Source organism: Myodes glareolus, chromosome 4 (genome assembly GCF_982192425.1).
Source record: "Myodes glareolus chromosome 4, mMyoGla1.1, whole genome shotgun sequence".
Classification (NCBI taxonomy): Eukaryota; Metazoa; Chordata; class Mammalia; order Rodentia; family Cricetidae; genus Myodes; species Myodes glareolus.
In genome coordinates, this window is record NC_142029.1 from 12,869,653 (window position 1) to 12,896,873 (window position 27,221).

General features: G+C 43.1%; 1 protein-coding gene across 1 annotated transcript in view; it reads right to left on the reverse strand.

The window, feature by feature from the left end:
- The window catches only part of Trank1 (tetratricopeptide repeat and ankyrin repeat containing 1), an 83,500-nt gene that overhangs the window by 8,962 nt on the left and 47,317 nt on the right, over positions 1-27,221 (reverse strand). Inside the window, exons 10-19 of the mRNA XM_087905108.1 lie at positions 24,771-25,025; positions 23,184-23,360; positions 19,726-22,602; positions 15,327-15,526; positions 14,907-15,044; positions 10,557-10,700; positions 9,397-9,553; positions 5,458-5,546; positions 2,139-2,242; positions 1,904-2,036 (exon numbers count right to left, since the gene is read on the reverse strand). Coding sequence (XP_087761234.1) covers positions 1,904-2,036; positions 2,139-2,242; positions 5,458-5,546; positions 9,397-9,553; positions 10,557-10,700; positions 14,907-15,044; positions 15,327-15,526; positions 19,726-22,602; positions 23,184-23,360; positions 24,771-25,025 — 4,274 coding nt within the window. The remainder of the gene's footprint in view (positions 1-1,903; positions 2,037-2,138; positions 2,243-5,457; positions 5,547-9,396; positions 9,554-10,556; positions 10,701-14,906; positions 15,045-15,326; positions 15,527-19,725; positions 22,603-23,183; positions 23,361-24,770; positions 25,026-27,221) is intronic.

Here is a 27,221-nt window from a genome sequence, read left to right on the forward strand (position 1 = left end):
AGTGGTCATACCTAGTAAAATGAGATAGCAGTGTCTAAGGACCCAGGGCTACAGGCCACTTCTAGCAACATATCACAAATGGGTACAGTGTACTGAGTCATGCTACACCACACCTGAACTTTCATCACTGGAGAAAGGGGGTAGTGATACAGAGAACACTCACTCAGCAATGTTACCATGGTCAGAGACACAGCCAGAGCTTAACATAAGAGGCAAGGTGGAAAACCAAAGCATAGAACAAGGTAAGTTTAGACAAGTTTAAATTCCATGTGTATATAAAACACCACGATCTAGTCTTCAGCAATGCAAGCATGTGAGGCTGAGGTTGAGGTTAAAGAGACAAGTGTACTTAGCTCCTTTCCCATGGCCAGTACTGGGAGGCAAAGGGGAAAGTGACAGGCAAGGCCTGTATCTTGTAGTCTCTTATTGGGGTTCTAGATGGTAACACCAAAGATTGGAGGGCAGAGACTAAAGAAACTGGAAAGTATAGAAACTATCTTAACTCCTAGAATGTAGAACATCTACTCCCACTAAAATGTATATCCCTGTTCTACTCCATCTCCCAGAGATAACAAACATGGAGCCAAGGGTGCAGCATTGGGAGGGGCTGATCTCCTTCTTAGACACTGACATGGGGCCCACAACTCCAACTTCTCAGTAGGTCTCATTCCCCATTCCCCACTCTGATTTCAATATCCAGGGTGTGTTAGGGATCCTAGAAACTGTTACACTGATACACAGAAACCCATGTTTCAAATAGGGAGTAGGAAACCTGGGTAGAAAATACAACAGTTCACAGCCCCATGCTTTCTAGCACAGTTTTTGCAACTGCCAGACTGTTTTAAATTCTTACTGCACCACAACTGATACCCTCACAAGGAACTGTGGGGCTAGGGAGATGGCTCGGTAGTGAAAGTGTGTGCTACACAAGCCTGAGGGCCAGAGTTCTGATCACCAGAACCCACTAAAATGCCCAGTGAGAAAGTGGTTTTGGAAAGAAAAGACGGAATCCCCAGAACAAGCTAGCAAGCAAAATGGCCATATCAGTGAGTTCTGGATTTGATTCACTGACCCTGTCTCAGTGAGTAAGGTGAAGGAGAGATGTAAGATGATTCCTGACATCACTTTTGGGCACAGGCACACACACACACAAATGGCAAAAAACAAAACAAAGGAACTGCTGAGAAAATGACCACAACTTGGATGTTACAGCAATGCAATGTAGCTACAAACAATTTCTAACTTCTCACTTTCTTCTCCTGTTTTAATCTTGCTACAGACAAGTAGCCATTTGTGTCCCACTGTCAGCTTGCTAATCACTAAGAAGCTGTGTTCCACACTGGAAGTTCTGCCCAACAGAGCTTTGAGTAATGATTCCATTCTGGAATGATGAGCATTCACAATATGACTAGTGACACTGAGGGTCAAGCTTTTAACTTTACTTTCTTTTAATTAACTTAACTTTCTATCAAGTAGCTGCACATGATTGCAGATTAGACCATCATGATCTAGGTAATTACTGGAAACACAGAAAACCCTCCACGTATACATACACCAAACTACTTACTCAAGTGACTTCAGACTGTGAACCTAGGCAAAGAGAAAGCAAGAATATTTTAACATCCATCTGGTTTGGGTCTGTGACTTGGCCTCCCTATGACTGACTTCAGGACTTGAATAGTAACACAGATGTGGATAAACACACATACACAGAGAGACACACAAACACATACAACACACTCTTGAGCAAGCGGAAAAAGAAGAATCACAGATGACAAGGCCAGCCTCTCCTTCCTTTAAGAATTGGAGTCTCTTCCTGCCACAAGCAGAGACTGTGGCCCACCCTCCATTTACTCAGATGAAGCCCCATTATTCAAGGAGCACCTTTGGGTTGGGGCCATACCTTTCCCAGCCTCTCACACAACTGGGCAGAGAGCTGGAACTCCTTAGCATAGCTCAAACATTTAAGAGATAGCTTTGGCTCATTGCACTCCAAGTAAGTCTTAGCCAGTTCCAAATACTGCAGCTCCTTCTCCCTGGGAAAAAGGGAAAGAATCAGCATTGTCATGAAATGTGGCCAGTATATCCAACCTGACGCATTCATCGGAGAGCATGAGAACCAATGCTAAGACACTTACTTGGGGCTGACTTTCTTTGACTTCATATTCAGGGCAGTGTAGTGGGCCAGGGCCAACTTCTCCTTCTCAACTGCATCTCCTTTCTGGTAACACTTAGCTGCAACCTGGAATAGGCCAAAGGTTTGATTCCCAGCAAGGTAATGGAGGTAACAGAACAAGAATTAATGCATGCATTATGTTGCTATGGACAGAGTCCTGTGTCTGGCCCAGCCCAATCTGACACGGAAGAGCAGGAAAGTACAAGTGATTTAAAGAGAGGAGTCTCCAAAGACAGAGTCCAGCTGTGGGACCAGCTAATACAACCCAAAGGTTTCATTAGTAAATAGTCAGTAGCCATGAAGAAAGTGAATACAACATATAGATCTATAGGCCACCACAACACCAACTCTGTATAATCTTCTAACGGCCACGTGCAGAAGGCATACCCCTCCTCACTGTATGTAGTAGCAACCTTAGTCAGAGCCATGGAGCAATGGGCCCAAAATTACCCAGCAGCTTTTCTGGGCTTTGACATGGTTGCTAGCTATAGTGGCAACTTGTGTGCTGGTGGACGTGGTGGCATAGAAATGTAGTAGAGATGGCATCAGAGCACCTAAGATCCTTGAAGCATGCAAACTTGTGTCAACAAACCTCTGACTAAGAGGTGTGCAAAGTAGTGTCAAAGGTCTCCAAGCATAACCCAAATCCTGGCCAGCAGAAAAGCTGCTCTCTGAAACAGGAGGTCTTGCACTGCCTCAGAGCACGAGCTACAGAAGCAGTAGGCTCACACTGCCCTGGCATTAGATCTCAATGTTGGTACGGGAGACACTGAGTGGTGCTTTGTGGTAAATCAGACAGAGCGACCTCTCCCACTCATGCTCTTTGCTCCTGTCCACCCGCATTCCCAGCTGGCCCTTTGCATGCACTCTTCCAGCTGGAATGCTCCCCTTTCCTTCCTCGGCCTAGTTCACTTCATTTATTCTACAATCTCAGCTCAAGACCCTTTCTCAAAGAAGGCTTCCCTGACCTCCTGTGTCCAGGACAGGTGGCTCTGGGGACAGCTGGTTCTCATCTGTGACACCTGGAACTGCTGAACTGTGCACTTGTCTATGTATCACTGTTGTTCACCATCATATTTTTAGGATCTAAATATAATGTCTGGCCCATAGCTCAACAATTATTTGCTGAATGAATGATCTTGCATGGTGGTTCTGACACATTCATTGACATGCAGCCAAAAACTCAATAAGCCACCTGAGTCCTGAAGTCCTTTAGCGGGGGTCAAAATAAAGTCGGGCGAGGAGAAGGCTTTTTATAACATTCTCATCTGTGCCGGCTCCCCTAAAAAAATTTTAGATTCAAACATTCAAAAGGTATTTTTAATGGGATAAATAATTGGAAACCCATGGACAACACATATGGGCAACATCAATGATGTTCTGAAAGGAATGAAGAGTTAAGACTTTATATTATAACACTCCAGTCTGGTGCCCACACCTGCTGCTGCCCAGCCTGCCTTGCCATTCCCTCCCTGCTGCCTCCCTCCACCCTGCCAAAAAATATTTTGGTTTTACAACAATAGCCAAATGTTCAGTGCTTCTTTCCAAGTATAACAAGGATCAATAATGAATAATTTTGGGGCTCTATCAATTTCTACAGCTAAATATTGCATATTTTGAAAATAACCTTTCATACATACCAAATCTATAATAGCATGGTTTTTTTTCTTCACCTCATTGCTAGAAATCAAAAGGTTGACCAGAGCCCCTCACACCTCTGACCTCTGCCACATTCCTCTGAATATACTTTTGCTGCATCTACCCCAGCAATAGTGAGTCTGTCTGTCTGTCTCCCTGTCCTTTAATGTGGGCTCTGACTTATCTAGCCAAGAGAATTCATAAGAAGTGCCACAGGGCTAATTCTAAGAACAGGCCTTCAGGACTGACATATTTCTTTGAACACTGGCATAATATGAACTAGCCCAAATTGATCTGCTGAAGGAACAGGGACAAGTTTTCCAAGAATCCTAGTGACTCCACACCCACCCCCCATTACCAGAGCCAGGAACCAGTCAATCACCAGAAACAGAATACAACTGAATGGCGGCCAAGGGCAGACACACGAATTCCCCTAGGTGGGTCCAGCAGCTATTTAGCTGGTTCAAACTTCTAGTCCAGAGACCTGCGCAGATGACTTGTGATAAGCCGCTGTTTGGGTGGGGTTATCTGTTATGAGAAACCCAGATATGATTCCTTTTCTGTACATGTAAACTATTTCCTATCACAGCAAACAAAACTTTTCTAGGAACTGAGGCTAAAGAAACGTGAGGTGCTCTGTCTCTGTCTATAATCAATTCTGACTTACAGTCCTAGGGTCTTCACGACTGTCTAGTTCCTTCACTCAGACCTAGCTTACAGGCTCCAACAATAAGAGTTGCTAGAGCAACAGAATGAGCCACACAGTGTCTGTTCAGACATGGAAGGAAAGCAGCAGACATCTTTCTGGGACACTTGAGAAGCTGGACCCCATCCATTTGCAGAAAAGGAAAGAAAGCCATTAGCCAAAGCCAGCGCAGCTGCTTTCAGCTGTAGTCATGGCGACCCAGTCATCCAGGTGCCCAGCAGTCAGCTCCTGAGCTCAGCCAGAGGTGGTAGATACTGTTGCTACCCACAACATTCTCCTTCCTTTCTTGCCAGATCAAAAAATCTACTCTATATACAAGGTTTAAGCTGTCAGGAGGACTACCTTCCCAGATGACTTTGCAGAGTTGAAGGGCGTGTGACCTAGTACTGACCAGGAGAAGCATGAGGAAGTCCACTGGGGACTTTGAATCTAAAAAGAGATCCTAAAGAAGCTAATGCCTGCCCTCATTCCTGTGTGGGATGCTGCTGATAATGGGGTGTCCGGAGCTGCTGAAGCAGACACTGTGCAGCTACAGAGGGGAACATCTCCAGCAAACTGCAACTGACAAAGGGAAGAAATAAAATAAGATTGGGACTGTGAGGGTTTAGCTGAGCTGCAAAAATCAATCATGGAAATAAATAGGAGAGCCCCTTGGCAGGGGACAGACCATGACACTCTATCTATATCTATCTATCTATCTATCTATCTATCTATCTATCTATCTATCTATCTATCTATCTATCTGCCAGCACTTTGCTGAAATGAAGGACTACCATGCTTGTATTGACTGGAAAGGAACAGGGCAGAATGACACAATCACTGTCACCCTCACTGTGTCCTAGTCAGCAATGTGATAGTGGGAAACCCTCCCATGAGGTCTGCCAAGGCCAGCAGTCACAGACAGTCCTCACCCTGGCTTCTGGCCCCGGCTCCTTACCTTCCAGCACTGATGCTTGGCATAATAGTCTCCTTGTGTGATCCACTCACCAGGAGTTGAGGTCTTAACAAACATGCTATCGTCAAAGGCTAAAATGAAAGGGAAAAGTGAGCTTGTTTCTCTAGGCAGTAACCCTTGACTTACATCTGTTTGGCCTAAACTATAGCCCCCAAAATTCATTTGCCAAATTCTTAATCTCTACTACTTCAAAATAGGACTTTCTTTGGAGGCCAGAGCTATATAATGAAGTCTTTAGGATAGGCCTTAAGCCAGTCTCACAGTAAAAGATCAGGATATATACCTATCTCTCTCTCTCTCTCTCTCTCTCTCTCTCTCTCTCTCTCTCTCTCTCTCTCACACACACACACACACACACAGAGAGACAGAGAGAGAGAGAGAGAGAGAGAGAGAGAGAGAGAGAGAGAGATGCACCACACAAAGGAAAGACCATGTGAGGACACAGTAAGAAGGTGTTCTTCATCTGGAAGCCCAAGAGAGGCCTCAGGAATAAAAACTAACCCCGCCTACTCCTTGATATTGGCCTTCTAGCTGGTAGAAATGGGAGAAATCCCATTTGTTGCTGTATTGCAGGCAATGCACTGTGTTGACCTTCTAGACTTCATCAAGAAGTATTTTAGCACCAAAACAGGTTGGTGTATGTTTCAGAAGGAGGAGGTGGAAGTGAGAAACAGACATAATTTGCTTTTTAAATTCTGGTCTACTTTTCTTGACTGTAGCTATAAACAAGAAGACACATAGCAATTATTAATTCCTTGAAAATAAAAAACCAGTTAGTTCTTAGTAAGCTCTCAGAATTCAGCATGGGACAAGAGGACAGGCTTTTACAATACATGTTACTCAGCTTCTGATGAAGCTACATCTCAACAAACCCCACAGTAAACTGGAAATATCATAATTCAAAAGGGCTTTAAATACAACTAATTTACCAGATACCATGTCTTAGCAACCCAGGACACTGTGGTTGCTAATTGTAGCCAGTTATTACTAGCTGAGGAAAAGATGAAAATTCAAAATATGGTTTCTACTGGTGTATCAATTCTATACCATTGTAAAGCTGAAAAATTCCAAGCTGAACAAAATCCATTTTTGTGCATCCAAGTGCATATGTTGTCCTCACCACAGTAGACAGCCTAACACCTTGCTGTGGGTGGGAAAACACTACTATAACCACTTACAGTCTGTCCTTCCTGTTCCATACCAGCCTTTCTGTAGCTATACCAGCCCTCCCCACCCATGGCCCTCAGAATGTTACCAGCAACGAACAGCAATGCACAGTTCATGAAGTACCAGAGATACAGTGAATGCCATGACAATGTCAGAAAGCCAGATCAAAACTAAAGGGACCAGAGATGCCTAGACTAATGGGCTGCAAACAAAGAAACAATGGATCTCAACCAGAAGGATCAGAGACCAAGCAGACTTCACAGCCTGCTCCCTCCCTGCTTTCCTTCCAATAGTTTTCTGAAGCACAGTGCAACAATGACTGCAGCCCCGAGTGAGGCCTCTATGCACCAGGTGGGAGTACAGTCCCACAGCAACCCCATCCCACACCTGAAGAGGACAAGGTGACCATGCTAAAGAATTCCAAAATGTCTCATTGCCATACTCACCTCACATTCCCCTGGACTGGAGACATGCACTGGAAGAGTCTATGTGTCCAACCACAGCTTATGGTTAAGACTGCCCTTACTCTAGTGCTCATACTGCTACCATGATACAAAAGAAACTGTCGTTCTTGGACATTTTAACCTTCTAAGTAAAACTACTTATCTTAATCATCCCTCCAGTGGGTACTAGAGCATACTGGGTCATTAAAAGGAATATGAGTGAGTCAGGAAGTGGTGGTGCCCACCTTTAATCCCAGTACTTGGGAGGCAGAGGCAGAGAGATCTCTAAGTTTGAGGTTAACCTTGTCTACAGAGTGAGTTTCAGGCTGTCCTAGAACATAGAGAAACCCTGTCTTGGAAAAAAAAAGTTGCAGGATAAATTGAAAATTATATACGAGGCCAACCCACTCCTTTTCCTTTTAATGGTAAGGGAAAAGGGCCCACAATAAGGAAATTGGGCCTGAACAAGGTCATGTGATTACTCAGATGGCAAGGTCACTGAGAAGATGAGATTTTAATTTTAAGCCTTCAACCCTTCTCACCATAGCCCAACAGTTGGGCCCTAGGAAAAGAAGATTGGATTCTGGTCCCCAACTGAGCTATGAGCAATAACCAGAAATAGTCAGGCAACCAGCAAACCTCTCTACAGTAGATAAGCTCTGCTTCTTCCTGAGAAATACACAACCCTTAGAGAAATTAACCACAGCCTAGAGGAACCAACTCATTAATCTCAAGAAAAAAAGGTTTTCTTCTCCATATAGGGAAGATTGTTTTTCTTCATGGCTATCTTACTCAGAGGACTTTAGTTATTAATTAGCTAGTTTTTGAAAATTGTGACAATAATAATATATAATTTTTAAACCCTTCTAATACTATAGAGTCTATAGTATTATAGACTAAGGAGAAGAAAATGATGTTCACATCTACTCAATAAACACATAACCACAAGACCTATACAAAGATGAACACTGTAAAGTCTACTTCAGAAGTAGCAGCTGTGCAAATATGTATTTATGCATTTTCTTTATCCTGACCTGCTCACCATAGGGCCCTGAATAACCAGGAGTTAAATAGATACAAATGATGACTTTTTTGCTATCTGAATTCTTGGTCTTTGTGCTGTGACATTCAGAATTCAGACAGTCCAACTAATCTCACTGTGGTGGTTTGAATGAGAATGGCCCATATTGGCACATACATTTGAATGTTTGATCCCCAGTTAGTGGACATGTTTAGGAAGGATTAGGAAGTGGGGCATTGTTGGAAGAGGTGTGGGGATGGGCTTTAAGGTTTGCAAAAGCTCATGCCAGACCCGGTGTCTCTCTCTGTCTGATGCCTGCTACTTTGGATCAGGATGTAAAGTTCTCAGCTACTCTCCCACACAATGCCTGCCATCTTACTACCATAATGATCACTGACTAACTCTCTAAAACTGCAAGCAAGCTCCCATTTCAATGCTTTCTTCTGTAAGAGTTCCCTTGGTCATAGCATTTCTTCAAATCAATAGAACAGTAACTAAGACACTCACTAACCTAATTCTTAATGTACCAGTGTGCAAACTGAGTTTGGTTTGACAGTCATAGGCACTCAAACAGATTTCATATGCACATACACATAACATTTGTGGAGATGTAGAGTTTCTATTCTGCTTTATGCTGATGTACATAGTTTTGTATTTGTGTTAATGTAAGGTTCTTTAAAACTGGATCATTCTATACTGTTTGTATTTTTCTTGTTTTTATATATCACATCTTGAACATCTTTCCATATCAATAAGAAGAAATCCATCTTAGTCTTTTAATAATTGTATGGCATTTTAGCCTTTCCCATACTGGATGCTTGGACTACTTTCATTTTCTTGTTATTACAACTAGGACTATGTGGTTTTCATTTTGATAGGCAATCTCAATCAGGCTACCCAAAAGTTTTTAGTATTTAACACTGTGACCTAGTTCCTGCAGCCAGTACCCAAATCACTCGCTTTTAAAGGACAAATAACGGATTTCCCTAAAGTAGAAAACTCACCCCAAATGCACCACAAACACTCTTTACCAGGCACTTTAACATAAAAAAAGCTAAAATGCTTTTTCTGAGAAAAGCATGGAGAGGGTGCTATCAAGCAAAACAAAACTCTACACCCCATGACTGGAAGCACAAATCAGGGTAGAGCACTTGGCCTCCCATGCATAAGGGCCCAGGTTCAATCTTCAGCTCTATAAAACACAAAACAATAAAAACTGCCCTTTCTACATGACCGTTAGAACAGAAGAGACACATCTACAACAGCAAGAATAGTTTAATGAGATCTTACCTTTATTTTCATCTGTCTTTACAACTTGAACAAAATCTCTCCTAATAAAATATTTGAAAGCAGGAGCCCGCTTCTCTAGGTTTTCATCAAAGATCCAGAGGTTAACCCGAGCCCGTGTGATGGCAGTATACAGCTGCTTCAGCTCTCCATTGAGTAGCTAACAATAAGATTGAAGACAAAGATGGTGAGTCTTGTGTCCAAGTGACAGTGTGAACATGATTTAAGGGGTTTACTCTGATCTGAGAAAAGTAAAAAAAAAACTAAGCTATTTTTTTAATTAATTTTACTTATTATTTGTATGTGTAGAATATGTGCATGTGAGGACACGTGTACAAGTCACAGGACAACTTTGTGGAGTTAGTTCTCTCCTTCTCCTTCTATATAGGTTCTAGGAATTGAACTCAGGTAGTTAGGTTTGCCTTACAAGCATTTTGCCCACTGAGCCATCTCACTGACCCATCAAAAAAAAAAAGTTTTAGAGAGTTTGTTCTGTTCTGTAGTCAAGAGCACTAGCTGCTCTTGCAGATGACTGAATTCCACTCCCAGTCATGTAAGTTCCCAACAGGTAACTCATGAATGAATGTAATTCTATCTCCAGCAGATCCAACAACCTCTTCCTGCCACAGGAACCCAAACACACATAAACAAGCATTAAAATAAACATTCTTTAAAATTAAGTTTTAAAAAATTACTGCTAACCTTTGAGAAGGATATCAGGACCTCACAATTGTTGTGACTTACTTTTCCCTTAAGTTGTTTTTGTTTTTGTTTTTTTTATGTGTGTGTGTGTATGTGTGTGTGTGTGTGTGTGTGTGAGAGAGAGAGAGAGAGAGAGAGTTGCTTTTTAAAATTAAGACGGTCATGACTTGTATAGCAACTATTATTACTCCTAAACCAGTTCAGACACATTCTGTGATTTCACCAATTTTTGTGAATAAAGTTGGGTTCCAGAGGTGAATGGACGCCCTTCCTCCTCCATCATTCTATGCTCTGCAGAGAGGGAGGGGTCAGACAACATTGCCTTTCCTTCCCCATTCCCACTGTCAATGTAATGGAAGGCCAGCCAGGTGCAAGGCTCCATTTTTCATCTCATCTTCTTTCCAAGCCTTATTTGCTGGTTCCATATTAAATCTCTGTGTGAACAAATTACAGACATTCACCTTGTACATTTCTGGGTTCACCATAAGGGGCCGAGCCTGAGAGGAGTTTGATTTCTCCAGGGGAACTTCAACCAATGGCCAGTTTTCCTCTCTGGAGTCAGATGACGGTATGAATGAGGAAATGATCTTCCATTCCTTGTAAGCCTAAACAACAACAACAACAACAAATTGAAGAACAACAGAATTTGCTTTTGAAATATCTCCCAAGCTTCACAGAAAACTGAGCCCCAACCACAGGTGTGGAGCCTTCAACACAAGTTGTATAGAGGGATATATCTCATGGGCTTAGAATAGATGGGCAGAGCTAAGGTTGCACAGGTGGAAGTCAAAGAAGCTACCATGAAAATACACTAACACTTGGGTAAGATGATTGAGAATCCAGGCATAGGTGCCCTCTATGGGCAAGAATGCTAAGGGCTCAAGGTGTCACAGTAATTCAAAGAATGTCAACAAGCAGTAAGGACAGAGGGAACCTTACTCCTTCTCACAATGTGGTTAAGAAATACCACATAGGGACAACATTTAGGCACAGGTGGCAGAATTATCTAAATTAATCAACCAATGAATGGAGAGAAAAATAGATACTATATGTGACATGATATAAAGTAGATGAGGCATATTAATAACTAATTTTTCCACTTATTATCTGACCTTGGACACGATGTTTTTATAGTGGACAACAGATCAACTTCACTTTGTTGATCAAGAAAAGGAGATAACATTGAGGGCGTGGTACTTGTTTTTAATGTATTCTTTCTTTTACCAAACCCCCAAAGCTAATGTGATTGTATGACTAGGGAATAGCAATGCTAAAGCAGTGGTTCTCAATCTGTGGGCCATGACCCCTTTCGCAAGAGTTGCCTAAGACCATCTGAAAACACAGATGTTTACATTAAGATTCAAAACAGTAGCAAAATTACAGTTATGAAGCAGCAATATAAAAATTATGATTGGGGTCACCATAACATGAGAAAGTGTATTAAAGGGTCATAGCACTAGGAAGGTTGAGAACCACTGCAAGGGGTCATATCTGCATGTTACATGGTCTTTCATTGGTCAACCTGCCACAGTGCTAAAGTAACCACAGACAACATGTGAATGAGTGGACATGCTATATTTCAATAAAGATATGGGTCAATGCTAAACTGAGTTTCATATAATTTCCATGTGCCATGAGATATTATTCTTTGAGTTTTTTCTAACCATTCAAAAATGTAAAATCCATTTTTAGTTCCAGGATGTGAGAAAGAGCCAGTGGGCTGAAACTGGTCAGCAGACTTCAGAATTGGTTTCTGACCCCAGCAAGGCTGAATTGTTCAGGTTATACGTGGTACTTAAAGTGAAAAATTCCTAGGAGTCTTGAATTTCACAATTCATCATGTCTTCTAAATGTAGCCACTTTATTCTCCCAGCCTTTCATTTTGATAAAGCGTGCCAACTTGACATCATTGTAATGTTCAAGGATGCCCAAACCATAAAGTGGACAGAGCTGATAGATGCTTGTTTTAAGTTGTTCTGCTTAACTACATGATTAAACTAAGTTACATGCATAAAACACTTTCTACTAACCAGGGCTGGTTGTTTTTGCTATAAAAATCAATTATGGGGTTCAGTACCATACTCTGAAAAGTGATGTCAACCATAAGTGAAGTCATTTGAACAGTTGAAAGGTTTAGAAAAACTCTTTAGGACATACTCATGACATCCTTTTGTAAAGCTACTTAGCAAGCAGAGTCAAGGAAAGCAGGTGAAATGCGGACATTCAAGAGGACCCGCCTGGCAGGCAAAGGGGCAAAAAGACTGCCAGAGGGGCCAGGGAAGGAAGCGTCACATATTTTAAAAGTTCTGGGAGAGAAGCAAACTTGCTCAGATGGTTTGTGGCTATGTATTTCCAGGAAGCAAACATTTTCCTGTTTTCAAGATGGAGACAGGAAGGAGAATATGTGCTAATTGCAAAGATAACAGGCCTGCAGCACTTGGGGCAATGAAAAGAACTGCTTCTTGCAAGGAAAAGGCCTGGATTCTACTAGCAAGTCTCCCACAAAATTTGTGATTTTCAAGTTCCCCCCCATCCCTCTCACATATTAGTGTGAAAGAAAGAATGCCCTCAAAAGTAGTATAAATAGCATTCACCCTTCTCAACTCCCAAGGAGGACAGTTTACAGCTTTCTGAGAGAGTAACTTCTCCCCTAAGGTGAGGAACCATCCTGCCAGGGTCTGGCATGACCACCTCTTGGCTGCCTCCCCACTCAGAAGACAACTTGAGATTGTGGTTGAACAGGCAAAATAAATCTAGACAGAAGAACTACAGACAGTACCCACCCACGTCCATGCACATCCAGGCCCAAACCCCCACCCAGGCCCAAATGCCAGATGTTCCAAAGCAATGTCTGCCTGGGACACTAAGAGGGACAAAGACAGATGATCTCCACTGTTCCATGTCAAATACTGATTACTGTTCAGCAACCTTCATCCAGCCACCTGAAAGAAATCTGAATTGCAGACCATGGAGGGTGAGGAGATTTGATCTGCCTGCCTTCCCTCTCCTTTTTTTAAATATATATATGCATTTCCTCTCCCTGTTGCATTCTTCTGGTCTGGAGATTGTAAAGGATAAATTGGGGGCATACTTTGCACCAGGGAATGCACAATTGCATTACACCAGGAAGCACCGTATCAAAATCTTTACTAGATGTCTCATTATGTACATAGAATAAAACAACTATTGCCAAAAGATTTGGTTTAGGTGTTTGTTGTTTTCATGTTTCTGAATGTCACCAAATTCAGTGGAAGGACAGAGAGAGTCCTGTGCCATTCCCGGGAGCAGGTGAAGAATAACTGATTTTTCTTTTGAAAGCAAAGTTCCCCCACATAGATCCTTAAATCTTTGACCTCTGACTTTTCACTGGCATGTGCATACAAATGGCACTTAATAAAGGACAGGAACAACAAATTCTTACCCCTTTCTCTTTCAGGAGAGCCTCAGTCCAACCATGACCAGTGGATGTGTTATTAGGAAAAAAAAGTTAGACCTCAGAGATGAAAAATGGTAGCAGGGTTAATGAGCATGCATCTGCTTTTCTTAACAAATCTACCAGGAAGGGGTTGCATATAAGAAGTGGCATGATATATTTATTCATTGTGGAAGTTTCTAGAAGCCAATTCACGTGTGACAACAAAGGAGGACAAAGGAAAGTATTTGGAGCTCAAAAAACTTGGGTTTTCTTCAGACTCTGCTGTGAATATCATAACTATGAGCAACTTACTTAACCCAATAACCTTTGACTTTACCTAAAGAATGAAGGTAATAAAAATACTCAGGACCTCAAGCACTGGTGGGATGAGACACTGCATTCAAAAAGTTATTTATGAACTGTGAGGTATCTGTTGCAGTACCAGATTTAAATATTGCTAAGAATCAAACATGACATTTAAGAATGATCAGACAAATGTAAAGAAGGATTCTATTTCAAGGGTCAGATCAAAGCTAAAAGGTGCTCAGAGTTAAGAAAAAAAAACACGCCTTTCTAAGCATGTAACAAAAACTCTGCAACAGGGACCAGAGCACAGCCGCTGTAGCACTGAGAAGACCCATAGCAGCCAGCCTGAGGCCCCACACAAAAACTACACTAGTGAAAGGAAACCAGCGGCAGCTAGAAGCCAGAGGGCAATGGTCTTGACATAGTGACTCCCCTAACAGTAACCTGGAAATTTAAAAAGAACAACACATGACAAGGACCCAGGAACCACATTAAGGCAGTGGCTGGCAGAGAAGTCACTGGGTCAATCCATGGACTCTGGCTACTGCGGCTACTGTGTGAAGCTGTGACAGTGAAGCATGCCAAAGGAAGCTGGAGATAAGGTGGCTGCTCTTGTCACGCACATCACCTGATCCAGGAGACTGGAACCAAGTTTCACTGTCTTCATGGAATTGTCTTTTTATCAATTGGCTTTGCCCAGCTCTGAACTCATAGAGTGGACACTGCTAACCTTGCCTTCATGAATGGATCTCCTTAGAACCTGCTTCAACTTAGGCATCCCTGGGAGTCAATGATAAGAGCAGCTAGTGAAAACCGGCCGTTGAGTGCTGGCCATTCAGAAGACATGAACACAAGAGAGCCAGGAATGTGTAGAGGGAAAAGCAGCCCATGAGTCACTGTGGAACAACCCACAGCTACTCTCAAACCCTCCACTAACTCACAAACCCCCACACTAAATACAAGATGCTCTACAACACACACAGGCACCTGTGACAAACTCTTAGCCTTAGCTCCAGACTGTCTTCTGCAGAGCAGACGTTCCACTCAGGCACAGACCTGGACTGTGTGAGAAGAACTCAGTGGGACATACCTCAGAGTCAGTAAAAAAGTTGTAAAGGAGGACATCATCGAATTCCAATCCTTTTGCCTCATAAACAGTTAGCACAAGTGCTAACCCCAGCTCTTCTGGAATTTTCTCCTTTGCCATTTCATTGGCAACGAGAATCACCTAAAGAAAAATAAACCCAAACAATATCAGATTCTACATAGTTAAATAAAGGAAAGTGTCACCTGTCCCTAGGAAACGAGTAATGACTTTAAAGAGAAATGGACAGGGTGGACATGGTCAGTTAGGACTAGGAAGATAGTCCCAGTCAAGGGCCTCTCTTAAGCATACAACCATCCTAGATCAAGAGCTACTGGATTCTTACATGGTAATTCAGCTGCTGCTACTTTATGACTGCAACTTCAAACTGACTGATTTCAGAACATATAATCCCAATAAGCTTACCTGGTGGGCACCAAATTCAATGGGCTGGGTTTTTCTTTTGTTCCCTCGCAGCAAAATTGCCAAGTCGCTTACACTACAAGAGTCCAAGAGAGTTGGCTTGGGACCATCAAAAAGTCCAGAATCTCTTGGAAGGCGATCAAAGGATTCTGGGAAGTAGAACTGAAGTAAGTCCACCACTCCAGATGCAAGATTGAGGATCCCTTGGATGAGACAGAAAGTATCTGTCAAATACCACACAGCAAGGCTGAGGTTTATGGTTATTTGTTTGGTTTTCTTTTCCACAGAGGAGGCAGTATATATTACTGGCTCAGGCAGAATACTTCATTTCAAGTTTCTATCCCATTTCCACTTGTTAACAATGTGGTCCTAACCCAGATCACTCTGGGTATAGCAGGTGAAGGCAGGAATGTGTTGCTGTACTGAGCAGATTTATGAGACCTCAACCACAACTTCCGAGGACAATGGAAAGACCACTGCCTAAGGAACTCAAGGTAGATATGTCTCCACAACTAAAGGTACTGGACTGTCCATATAAATATGGTAAGAATATAGTAAGATCAAGAATCACTGTCTCCTCTCATTGGCCCCCACAACACTGAAAACAATATTACCATGGTAACTGCATCAGTAATTGCTACCTGGAAACAGTCACAGCCTCTATCACCCTGTTCTTCCAGGTTTACCCAGATGAAACAGTACTATACAAAGGAAAAGTGTCAGAGCCAGAGAACAGACTTTGCAGAAAGCTTTTTCCCACCTGGTCTCATTTCTTATCTATGCTCTGAAGCAATATTGACTAAAGCCTGAGATACAATAGTCACCCTCATAAAAATCCCTCCAGGAAACCCTTACAGGAACCCAATGTGACAGATGAAACAATAAACTCCACCAGCTAAGAAATAACTGGACTCATCTAAGTGATGGGATTTTAAGTTAGACTGAATACCTATCTTCCTGGGTCTCTCTAGGTCTCTTAGATGCCATTTGGTACTTGCCTAGTACCAGATAGATTATAACAATCAAGGCAGAATACCATGAAATTCCATGTGTTATCACAACTTACTTTTATCAAATAGGAGAAAACATTTTATCTGATTCTTTATAATTATTACAAGTTTCCAATATAGAGCAGTCATGAATGTAATTAGAAACTGCTGTTCCTAAGAAAAATCTGTTGCCACTGTGGTTCCCTATTTGTTAAGAGCTAGCAAGGGCCAAAGATTTACACTAACAGTGGAGCCCAAAAAGGGCACAAAAGTACTATGGTGAACAACTGGAATTCCTTAAATACCATCCAGGAAACTAGGAAAGTAATTTTTGCTATCACCATATACAAGGAATATAGACCAACCATAAAAAGGAAAAACACAGACACACACACACACACACACACACACACACACACACACATGCTATGCTTGGATGTAACTTTGGTAAACCTTGAAATATTAATTAATTATATGACCAGACAAAATGGTCACATACTGTATTTTTCTACTCACATGAGGCATCCATAACAGGAACTCCATAGAAACAGAGAGATGAGTTGTTGCCAGGGAGTGGAAAAAAGACAACAATGAGGGATGTTTACCTCAATGAGCAAGTTAGAGAGACTTCCAGCTTCAGCCTTGGGCCTCTACACACACATGCATGTACACCTATCTGCACACCCACACGTGTATACCAACACACTTATGGACACATCCCACACACATAGACAATACACAGATATATGAAAAATGCAAAAAGAAAAAAGTGTTTAAGTGTATATTGTTTTCTCTCAAACTCCAATTGGCTAGTTTGAGAGAAAAGCTGTTTTAAGGACTGATGATATTAGAGTAGGATATTACCTACTCTAAGTGAGTATTTCTGAGACAGATAAAGCAGACCTGCCTTTTCCTGATGACAGTAGGCAAATGTTAAGCATAGTTAAAACAAAATTCATTATTAGAGTTAATAATAAGTCCTTTTTTGGTTTTTGTTGTTGAGATAGGATCTCACTATGTAGCTCCAGCAATCCTGGAACTCACTATGTAAAACAGGCTGGCCTTGAACTCAGAGATCTGCCTACCACTGGCTGCACAATCCTGGGATTAAAAGTGTGCACAACCACACCCAGCATTAATAAATTCTTTAATGTCTTATATATAAGCAAGAAGTTGGGAGGTAGGGTAATTTGATCCCCTATGTGATAGCTGTTGGATTCTCCTTTGTTGTTCTGGTCATTTTGAGCAAAAGGAATGTCTATCCAACAGCCTGAGAAATTATCCTTGTGCCAGTGCCAGTTCATTTGGAATTCCATAAATGCCTTGAGAAACTATGCAATGGTGGCAGCTGACTGTTCCAGTTCCTGAAGGCACAGCCTCAGTCAGGACTCTTTCAAACAGTTTCTAGAGCTTCAACAAAATCTAGATGGCCCTGCAACAATTTTCACCTACACCAGAGGAACAGTAATTCCCCTCGTGAATTAGCAAAAGGTCTGCTGGAAATGGCACTAAAGAGACAGCCTTCGTTTGCATTCCAGGTGTGCTGTGATTGGTACAAGTACCCTCTCTCTGGCCATATAAGCAGGCTGTTTGGCTCAAGACGTTGAGAGGCATCTTCCTAAGCTGCCTCCCTCCCTTGGTGTCACAATATTAGACACAATAAAAATCTTCTAGAAGTGAATGATCTTTTCTCCTCTACTTTGAGTCGGACTGGACTGATCACATGAATAAAGAAGTAGTCAGTCAGTTGAGGCAGTAGCGTGTCATGAAGACAGTGACAGGAGAAAGGCCATGGTGGTAGAGGTGGCAGCAGCTGAGCTGCATGTAGCTGGCTGATGAAGAAGAAGTACTGAGTTCTGCAGAGCAACCAGGACAGGGGCAAGTGAGACGGAATGAACAGAATGAGAATGGAACTGAAGCTGCAGAAGGAGAAAGTCCATTAAAAAGCCAGAGAGACACTGCAGACCCAGGTGGCTGTAAGGCTTCCAAAGAGCTGTCAAGGCTTCCGAAGAGTCAATGGTTTCCAAGATCCCAGGCCTGGGAGTTATAACACTGGCCACTGTCAAGAGCTGAAGAGTCCTGGTGCCTAAGCCCACCTGGAAAGTTCATTACCAAATGTTGCCAAGGGTGAAGAAATCCTGACTTTCAGCCATGTTCCCTGAGCAATGCTAACACCAACAAACACGGTGATGTGGAAGGAGAAAAACAGGCCCTACCACCACTGCTGGGTTGTGGAGAGAGAGATAATTAGTCTTTCTCAGGAGTAAACCCCTACTTAGTTATCCAACTCCAAGTGGTCAGTCCTGAAAACATATCCACACAAACAACATTGAACAGACTGAGTAGGTTGTGTGTGTGTTTGCATGCCTGCATATGTGTGCGTGTAAAACAATAATAGTTAAAGGCGCCAAGGCCAACAGGGCGGTGGTGGCACACGCCTTTAATCCTAGCAGGAGGCAGAGGCAGGAGAAATCTCTATGAGTTGGAGGCCAACGTGATCTACAAGAGCTAGTTTCAGGACAGGCTCCAAAGCTACAGAGAAACTCTGTCTTGAGAAAAAGAAAAAAAAAAAAAACAGAGGTCATGACTTTAAGAGGGAAGGGACAGGTGGGAGAATTTGGGGGAAGTATAATAAGGTAGGTAAAGTGATGTATTTGTATTTTGATTTTTAAAATTTCAAACTAAAAAGAGAAAAGAAACTCTGACTCCCAGGCCTACACATGAGCTGTAGCATTTGTAGAGCTAAAGGTTCTACTCCCTGGTGCCAGTCAACAATGCCACCTGCTGTTGCTCCTGCCTGCCTGCTGTCACTTCCTACTTCTGTAAAATTCTGAGAGATACAAAAGCTGTTAAAGACCAGCATATGAAGAACTGTTCCTCGACATCAACAATCTCTGCCAGGCTAGACAACTGGTGTCACCACAAAGGGGAGTTAGTTAGCAAAGGTGTCCAGAGCACTTTCAATGTTGCCCTGAAATGTCTGTATCACAGAAACTCCCTGGGACACACAGTCACTAAAGATTCATTTCTAGGGCTGGACAGATGACTTCATGGTTAGGAGCACTGATTGCTCTTCCAGAGGTTCTGAGTTCAATTCCCAGGACCCACATGGTGGCTCACAACCATCTGTAATGAGATCTGGCGCCCTCTTCTGGCCTGCAGGTATATATGCAGGCAGAACTTTGTATACATAAAAAATAAATAAACTCTTTTTTAAAAAAAGATTCATTTCTACCAAACCACATTTTCAGTGATCTATTTACAGATGAGTGGAGGCAAAAAATTCTAAGTTCTCTTATCTATGAACATATTTACTAGCAAACCTTGAGTCACCGACTTACTTCTGATACAGACACAGCCCAAGGCCTATGCTCCAGCCCCTCCCCAGCAGATGAGCCTGAGGCCTGAGGTACCTGAGTGGGATCTGTAATTCTGGTACAGCTGGTGAATCCTCTTGGGCTTTCGAACAGCACATTGCTTATCCACTGTGTTTCTGCTGGCATAGTGGAACAGTGAGAGCAGATCGCTGAAGCGGAAGGCCACGCCCTTCATGATGCTTTGGGCAGTGTCTCCAGTGAGGAACATGGCATTGGGGTCATTGATGCATTTCATCAGTAGAGCCAGCTCTGCTTGGGTGAAATCCTGAATCTCATCACCATAGAGCTCATGGATGGACCAGGGGAGTACCCTGAGCTTTGACAGTCTCCAGGACAGGTTGTACAGGACATCTTCTTCATCAAAGTACCCTTTCTGGGACCTGATCTGCTGATACAGGCAGAAGAGGCTGTAGATCTCACTCCGGTCTTCTTTGAAATTGGGGGATCGTTTCCTCCCTAACTTCTTATAGGCTTCCTCAGTCAGTCTCCCATGAGGACAACTAAGAGCCTCAAAAGAACCCTTCAGGAATGATTTTATTTCTTTCCAAATCAGTGCTGGGTTGTAGGAACTTCTCCCTTTGATCATTTTGGGCCATATCTCATTGGTGAACACCTCAAATGTCACATACACCCGAGGATCACTATCACCTGCATGTGTTTCTGTAGCTTTCTCCTCCTCACTATAGTTCCCATCGGCCTCAACCTCTTCATCATCCTCTTCCCAGCTGGGAATGCTAAACTCTTCCTGTGTGGACCATCCTACAATGGTTCTTTTTAAGCTTCCATCTTCGTTTCTCAGAAAAAATGGTTTTGGCAGAGAAGCATCAAGCAGGAGGAGCAGCTGCTTGGAAGTAACAAACAGAGGGAAGTTCTCGTCCCTCAGGTCCTGGAGTTTGTGGACACTGGGATCCAGTGGTTTGTAGTGACTGGTGGCCTTGGTAGACTTGGTTAGCTCAATAAAATTTCTCTGCACCTCCTGGCACAGGACGTGGTTCTTGGTCACAAAGATCTGGTGCAGATGTTCCAGCTGCTGTGGGTGCTCTGGCACACATCCTTCTGCTACTTGGCTGTCCCCTGCTGGCTCCACTGTGGCTCCCCCAGCACAAGCTTCACTCTCTTGCTCCTCATCTATAATATCCATTGTTTCCACTTTAATGGAACTCTCCTCTTCCTCATCTTCTTCTTCCTCCCTACCTGGACCTTCTTTTCCGGGCTCTACTTCCAACCTTTTCTTTGGCAAGATCTGTTTTGATAGCAATGGGCTTCCTGCCTGCTCAGCTTTCTCCCAATAAATGTGGAATTTCTTCCAAAGTCTGTATAAGCAACAGGTTGTTTTCCCAGTGCCACTCCGCCCAATAAGGATGATGGGCTCCAGAGGCCTAGGGTTGAGGTCAATCACAGCGTACTCAAGCTCACCCACTCGGAATGGATACTCCACCGTTGCTGTCATGTCACTGAGGATGTTTAAGGCCATGTTGGTGCTGAAGCTGTGGAACTTCATGATGTTGTACTCTGTCTCCACAGCACTGGCTGGGGGAAAGTACTCAGGATCTACCTGCTCTACGCTCTTCTCAGCCTCTGTGTCTTCCACATAGCATCGGGGTATTCGCTTTTGGATTTTCATGTTAGCTGATACTTGCCCTTTGTTGATCCCCTTCAGCTTCTTCCGGAGGACACAGGACAAGCCGCGAGTATAGGCACTGCAGATGGCCATGATAGAATCTGACAGCTTGCAGTGATCTAAGACAATGTCCCAGATGCGGATGATCTCCGTATAGACCCGCCCTGATTTTTCCAGGGAGCAGGTGCTCCGTTCCGCACCCATAATTTTCTCAGAGTTCTCACTGCACCGAGCAGAGAAGTCAATGGCAAGCTCCCATAGCATCCTGGCACCTTTGTCCAGCTTTGCTTCAAAGAGTTGGATGTTTCCTTTTGAGTGCTTTAGCCTCTTCTGCAGGCCCTGGGTCCATTCACCATTCCCCAACTGCTGGATGGCGAGGATGATTTTCTTCTTTATAACTTTGGTCATAACCTTACTGGACAGCTTCTTCAGCATTTCTGAAGTGCACTCGATCTCCCAGGTCATGTTATCAAAGTCCTGCAGACAGGCCTCAATCTCCTGCATAGTCCAGTTGTCCTGATTATCACTGGCTACTCCCAATCTGTTACCTACAGGAACAAGCTGGGAAGTCCCTGGGCCTACCTGAGCATGCCCATCCCCAGCCTCAGAGGCAATAGGGTTGTTTCTACTATAGTCAGAGCTTCCTACACTCGGGGCTCCCTGGAGTTTGTCTTTCTTCCCTTCTGTACCAGCTGCTACCTTGAAAGAGCCTCGCTGGGGATAGTCCTCTGGTAGAGACATATCCAACTCAACCTTCTGGATCAGAACTGTGATGTCCTGTACAAGGCGGTCTCTCAGGGAGCGTGTCCTGATGGCTTCAGGTTCATGCCTGGTTACCTGAACATCAGGAAGAATCTCTGTGAGTCCAGAGGAAAGGGTTTTGCCAGTGGCAGCACATGGCAGAGACTTGAAGGGAGTTTGGGACTTGAGCTGAGACATCTGGCCAGGGGCAGAAGACCTGGAGAGCCTCCCCAGTTGGGCAGAAGGGTCTTGGCGGTTCTTCCGCCTGCTCTCTGTCACAGCTTTGTTCCAGGCCAAAAGCAGAGCATCATTTTTCTTAATACGGTGCCGTATGCCTTTGCCTGCTTTGTTCTTCAGGTTGAAGTTGATGTCAAACTTCACCAGCAAATCTATCAGCTTCTTCGTGCGCTTCAACATACCCTTCTGGAAAAGGAGGTGCATCAGTGTGTTTCCATTGCTATCTTGAACGTTAGGATTAAGGTAATAAAATTCGGTAGGGTTGGACAAGAATAAGTCCAACAGGTGGCTGAGGAAGTTAAAGCCAATGTCAGCTGAAAGAGATAAACAGAATCCTGTGAGTGCAAAGCCGTTCTTCTCAGGGAACAGCAGGCCGTGGGCATGAAAGCAGTGCCAGTTTAAGGCACCATCCAACACCGATCCTCTCCAAAGAGGTGATACTCATTATATGTTGCAATGTTCTTAACCAAGGTAACTTGTCCCATGGGGAATCTGGCAATGTGGCGGCAGTTTGGTTGTTATCATCAGGAAGGTATACTGGCAACCAATAAGCAGAGGCCATGAGCAAGATAGCCCCTGTCAACAAATAACTGCCATCCCGGTTATCAGTGGTACCTCCTAAAATTACTTGATAATATTACAGCAACATCCTGTAAGTCAGGATTCTTGAAAAAATGATAAAAAATACATGAAAGGTATTTGTAAGCTATATACAACCAACTTAAGAATTTAAACCCCACTCCCACTATAATCAGATCATTCACCATGACATACATTGGTCATTTCTTTAGACCTGGTGAGGAAACAGGTCCTTTTCAGATGACTTTTTCCCAGATAAGAGAGCAAAGCATCATTTCTAACATCCAGCTCCCTTCTCCAGAAACGGACTGCTCACCATTGATGTCCAGAAAGATGTGGAGTGCTGCGTGCAGAGGAGTGTCACCTTCCATGAGAGAAACACTACGCGGGTCTGCACCCTTGGTCAAGAGAAGAAAAGCCAAGTCGAAGTCCTCGTGTCTCAGGCACATGAGAAGTGGCCTGTCCTGGCTCTCTTGAAGACCCTCAGGCAGTGCTGGGACGGGAGTAGAATGGGGGAAAGAGGCAGAAAAAAGATCATCATGACCCTGGAAGGAGGTGGAGTCTGACTCGATGAGAGAGGGAAGTTGCTGATCTGACTTCCAAGATGGTCCCCCACCACACACACCCTTTCTGGCCCCTTAGGGAAAATCCTGCTCCTTCTCTGGCCATGCCCCTCCCCCATCTGTCCTGTCCCTCCCCGGTCTAGTGAGGACAGGGCACAAGAACAACAGAAACCTTAATGCTTTCTAACACCACCTGCCTGACACAGTCGGGAGTCAGGACCTGAGTATACTTCCTAACTCTTCACTTCTCCCCTCCCGACACGTCTCCACTCCATTCACACTCCCTTTGCACTGCAGCCTCTATAACCCCCACCAGAGGCAGCTCATTCCTGTAAATCTGCAGCCCTGCTGTACTAGCACCTAATGCTGGAGATGCTCTGTGAGTGTTGGCTACATCAAAGAATAAAACAGGAATTCCTTCCGTCACAGCAGTAATTTCTGAGACAGCACACACAAGGAAGAGGCTTGAAAAAATAACTTGTAAAAGGTACTCCATCTCCCTGTGAGTGGAGCCAATACCTGGAGGCTCTGTGCTGCATGCAGCACTGTCAAAGACGAGGATCAATGTGTTACTATGCTTTATAAAGGGCTATAACACAAAGAGAAAAACACACAGCCAAGGAACTCTTCCAAAAGCTTGCACACGAGCTCATTTAATATGCAAAGCAACTCTAAGAAATACAGATTGCTGTTATTCCTGTTATATATAAACAGGTAAGGGCATGACAGCTGCTCACTCAAGGCCACACACCTAGTAGGGCAAGAATAGTGATGTAGAGAATTTGGGTAATAAGAGACACATGTTTCTCAATTAGTTTTTAAATTAAATTCAATCTAGCATAATGTACTGCACATTCTAGACACACAGCCACCAGTGCTCTTACTGGAGTATCCAATGTTTTCGCCCATGAACTACTTGGCTGTTTCTCTATAAACAAGTACCATAAAGTCCCAGGCTATGATCAGGAAAGAAAGCCACAAGAGTGGACAAAGGGTTGCATGAAATATCCATGGCAGAAAAGGTTTAGATAAAAGTCAGGTGGAATTGACCAGTGTGACTAAGCCAGAGTCAAGGATCCTCCACACACATGGTGCTTCCCACATAAGAGAAAACTAGGAAAGCACTGACTGGGGTTCACAAGAATGCAGCGTTCCTCGAGGCAGTTCACTTAGGCGACAAACATTCTTTAACCCCTCACTGTTTCCAAACAAGGAGGTACTGGGAGAAAAGGATGAAAATGTGTTGGTTTCTCTACAGGAAGGGACAGCTAGGCTATAGCTGAGCCTCTATGCAGACACCTCACAGGGCCCTCTGGCCCATTATGCCCAGGCACACTCACCTCCACTGTCAATCAGGCGGCTCAGAAGCTGGGTCTTCCTCTGGTCCCAGGAGCTGAGATGGGGAATGACAGTACAGATGTCCAGGTCTGAGAGGTCACAGTCTTTGATAAGGCAGTTTCTGAGATGCGGCTGCCCGCTGACTTTGCGGGTGAGGAGCAGAAGGACTTCAGACCACTTTTGTCTCTCCAGTAAGAATTTGATGAAGGTGTTGGCACAATCTCGGTTAATGTCACAAACCAGGCCAGCAGGAATTTCTTTCAAAAATAAAATAAACTATACTCCAAAATTGTTCATATGATTTCTCTTCCTCACCCAACTAAAACCCAACATATACACATAATTAAAATGGTTTATAAACCAAAACTTTTAAGCACTGTGAAAGTTTTATGAAGAAATAAATGTATTACTTTGGACAAGTTATTAAACTAACTTGTTTAATAACAAACAAACATCAGAGCAGGTACTGACTCAGGCTTCAGGATCAAGATTTAAAATGTCCAGTAGAAAAGATAGAGCCTAGCCCATAGTCCATAATTAAGATGTGTTTGAAGACAAAATGTTTGGTTCAGAGCAAATACTTGAGTTAGGAAAAGTCTGCCTTCAATTTTTCATAGCATTGAGAGGATACTCTGTTCGTAAACACTGAATTACAGGAAAATATGAAAGAAGAGCTGAAAAATCCAAAAGGTGTCAGAGATGTGTTAGTCTTCAGTTCCTAACTGGGTCATGGGACACAGGATTTCAATCTGACTGCTGATGTCTAGAGATAAGTCAAGACGATCCCCTCTCATGATCTTGGTGAGTCTTAAGGTTAGGAAAAAATGTAAATAGATCCTTCAGTAAGGAGATTGCCAAACTTACTATATAAATTTATTGTACAGGTGAACCTGGAAAGTTGGCTCAATAGGGAAAGGCATCTGCCACCAAACCTTATGATTTGAATTTGATCTCCAAGACCCACATGATAGAAGGGATGACTCCCACAAGTTGTCTTCTGACCTCTATATGCAAACTGTGTCCCCCAACCAATAAAGAAATATAATTTTAAAATTACAAAAAATAAGGAAGGCCAGTTAATTTTAATTCATTCCTTCTTTTCCTTTTTCTTTCTTTCTTTCCCTTTCTACCTCAGTACGCCTTCTTTTGTGGTTCTAAGGATGGAACCCAGAGCATTGTACATACAGGTATGCACTACCACTGAGCTATATTCCTGACCCATTTTATTTTCAAAAAAATTGAGGAGAGGAGGGAAGGGAAACTGAGACTGGCGTGTAAAATTTTATATATATATATATATATATATATATATACACATACATACATAAAATAAAATAAAGCAAGAGAGAGAAAGGGGGAGGGTTTTCACACTGAGTTACACAGGTTGACTTTGAATGTACTATGTAGCCCAGACAGGCCCAACTCAAAATCCTCCTGCCTCAGACTCCTAAGCAGCTGGTACTGATTACAGGTATGAGCCACTTATCTTGGCTAAATTTGAATTTCAAATGAACAAACAATTTTTAGTAAAGTTCACATAATACTATGGATATATTTACACAGAAAAATTGTTTATCTGAAATTCAAATTTACTGGGCTTTCTGTACTTGGTCTGACGATCCTATCACTGAAAAAGCAAAATAAGAATAAACCACTCCAAAAAAGGTTCCTATGATTTCTCTTCCTCCAACTAGAGCAGATGGGAGAAATGAAAAATTACCCAAATAAAAGAAACTTGATTTCCTTTTGCTGGCTTTTGCTTCCCATCTTTTTCTAAATCTTTAAAATGAATATTCATTTTAATGCAAGAGAAATGAAATAAAGGCAAACTTTTCAGGCAGATCTTTGCAGCTCTGACCTTCAGAAGCTGCTCCTGTCTTCATGCAGCAGCACACTCCCTGCCAGAGAGGAGGAGTCAGGTCTGAGTTAGCCAAGACTGTCCCTCTGAACACAGCTATTGGTTCAGCTGCTAGGACCAAAGGGGAAGCAGGGGCGGGAGTATTCAAGTGCTGTAAGAGAGATGAGTCCACAAATCCAAGCATGCTGGACCAGACAAAGGTTAGAGACTGGATTTAATTCTACTGAAAGTCTAAGATGAAAGCAGGCCTGGGGACAGGATGGGTTGAAGAGGAAAGACAATGGGTTCAGGTGTCAATGTGAAGCAATTGTGGCATTTCTAGCATGTAAGTCAAAAAATATTTTTACAAACCATGTAAGTTAATGTTAGGGGAGGGGGAGATAGATGAGTCAAAGGGAGCACTGCAGCACACACAGTCCTCAGAGAAGCCAGGAGGCCTGAGGCCACAGACCAAAGAATACAGAGCCTTTGGGAAGATTTTTGCCAGACTCCAGTAATTGAAGTTTTACTTTCACAACCTTGAATAAGTTTACATGAAGATAGTTCAGGTGCCATGAAGTTCCAAGTCCAAATGCTTCCTAAACGCAATTTGCCC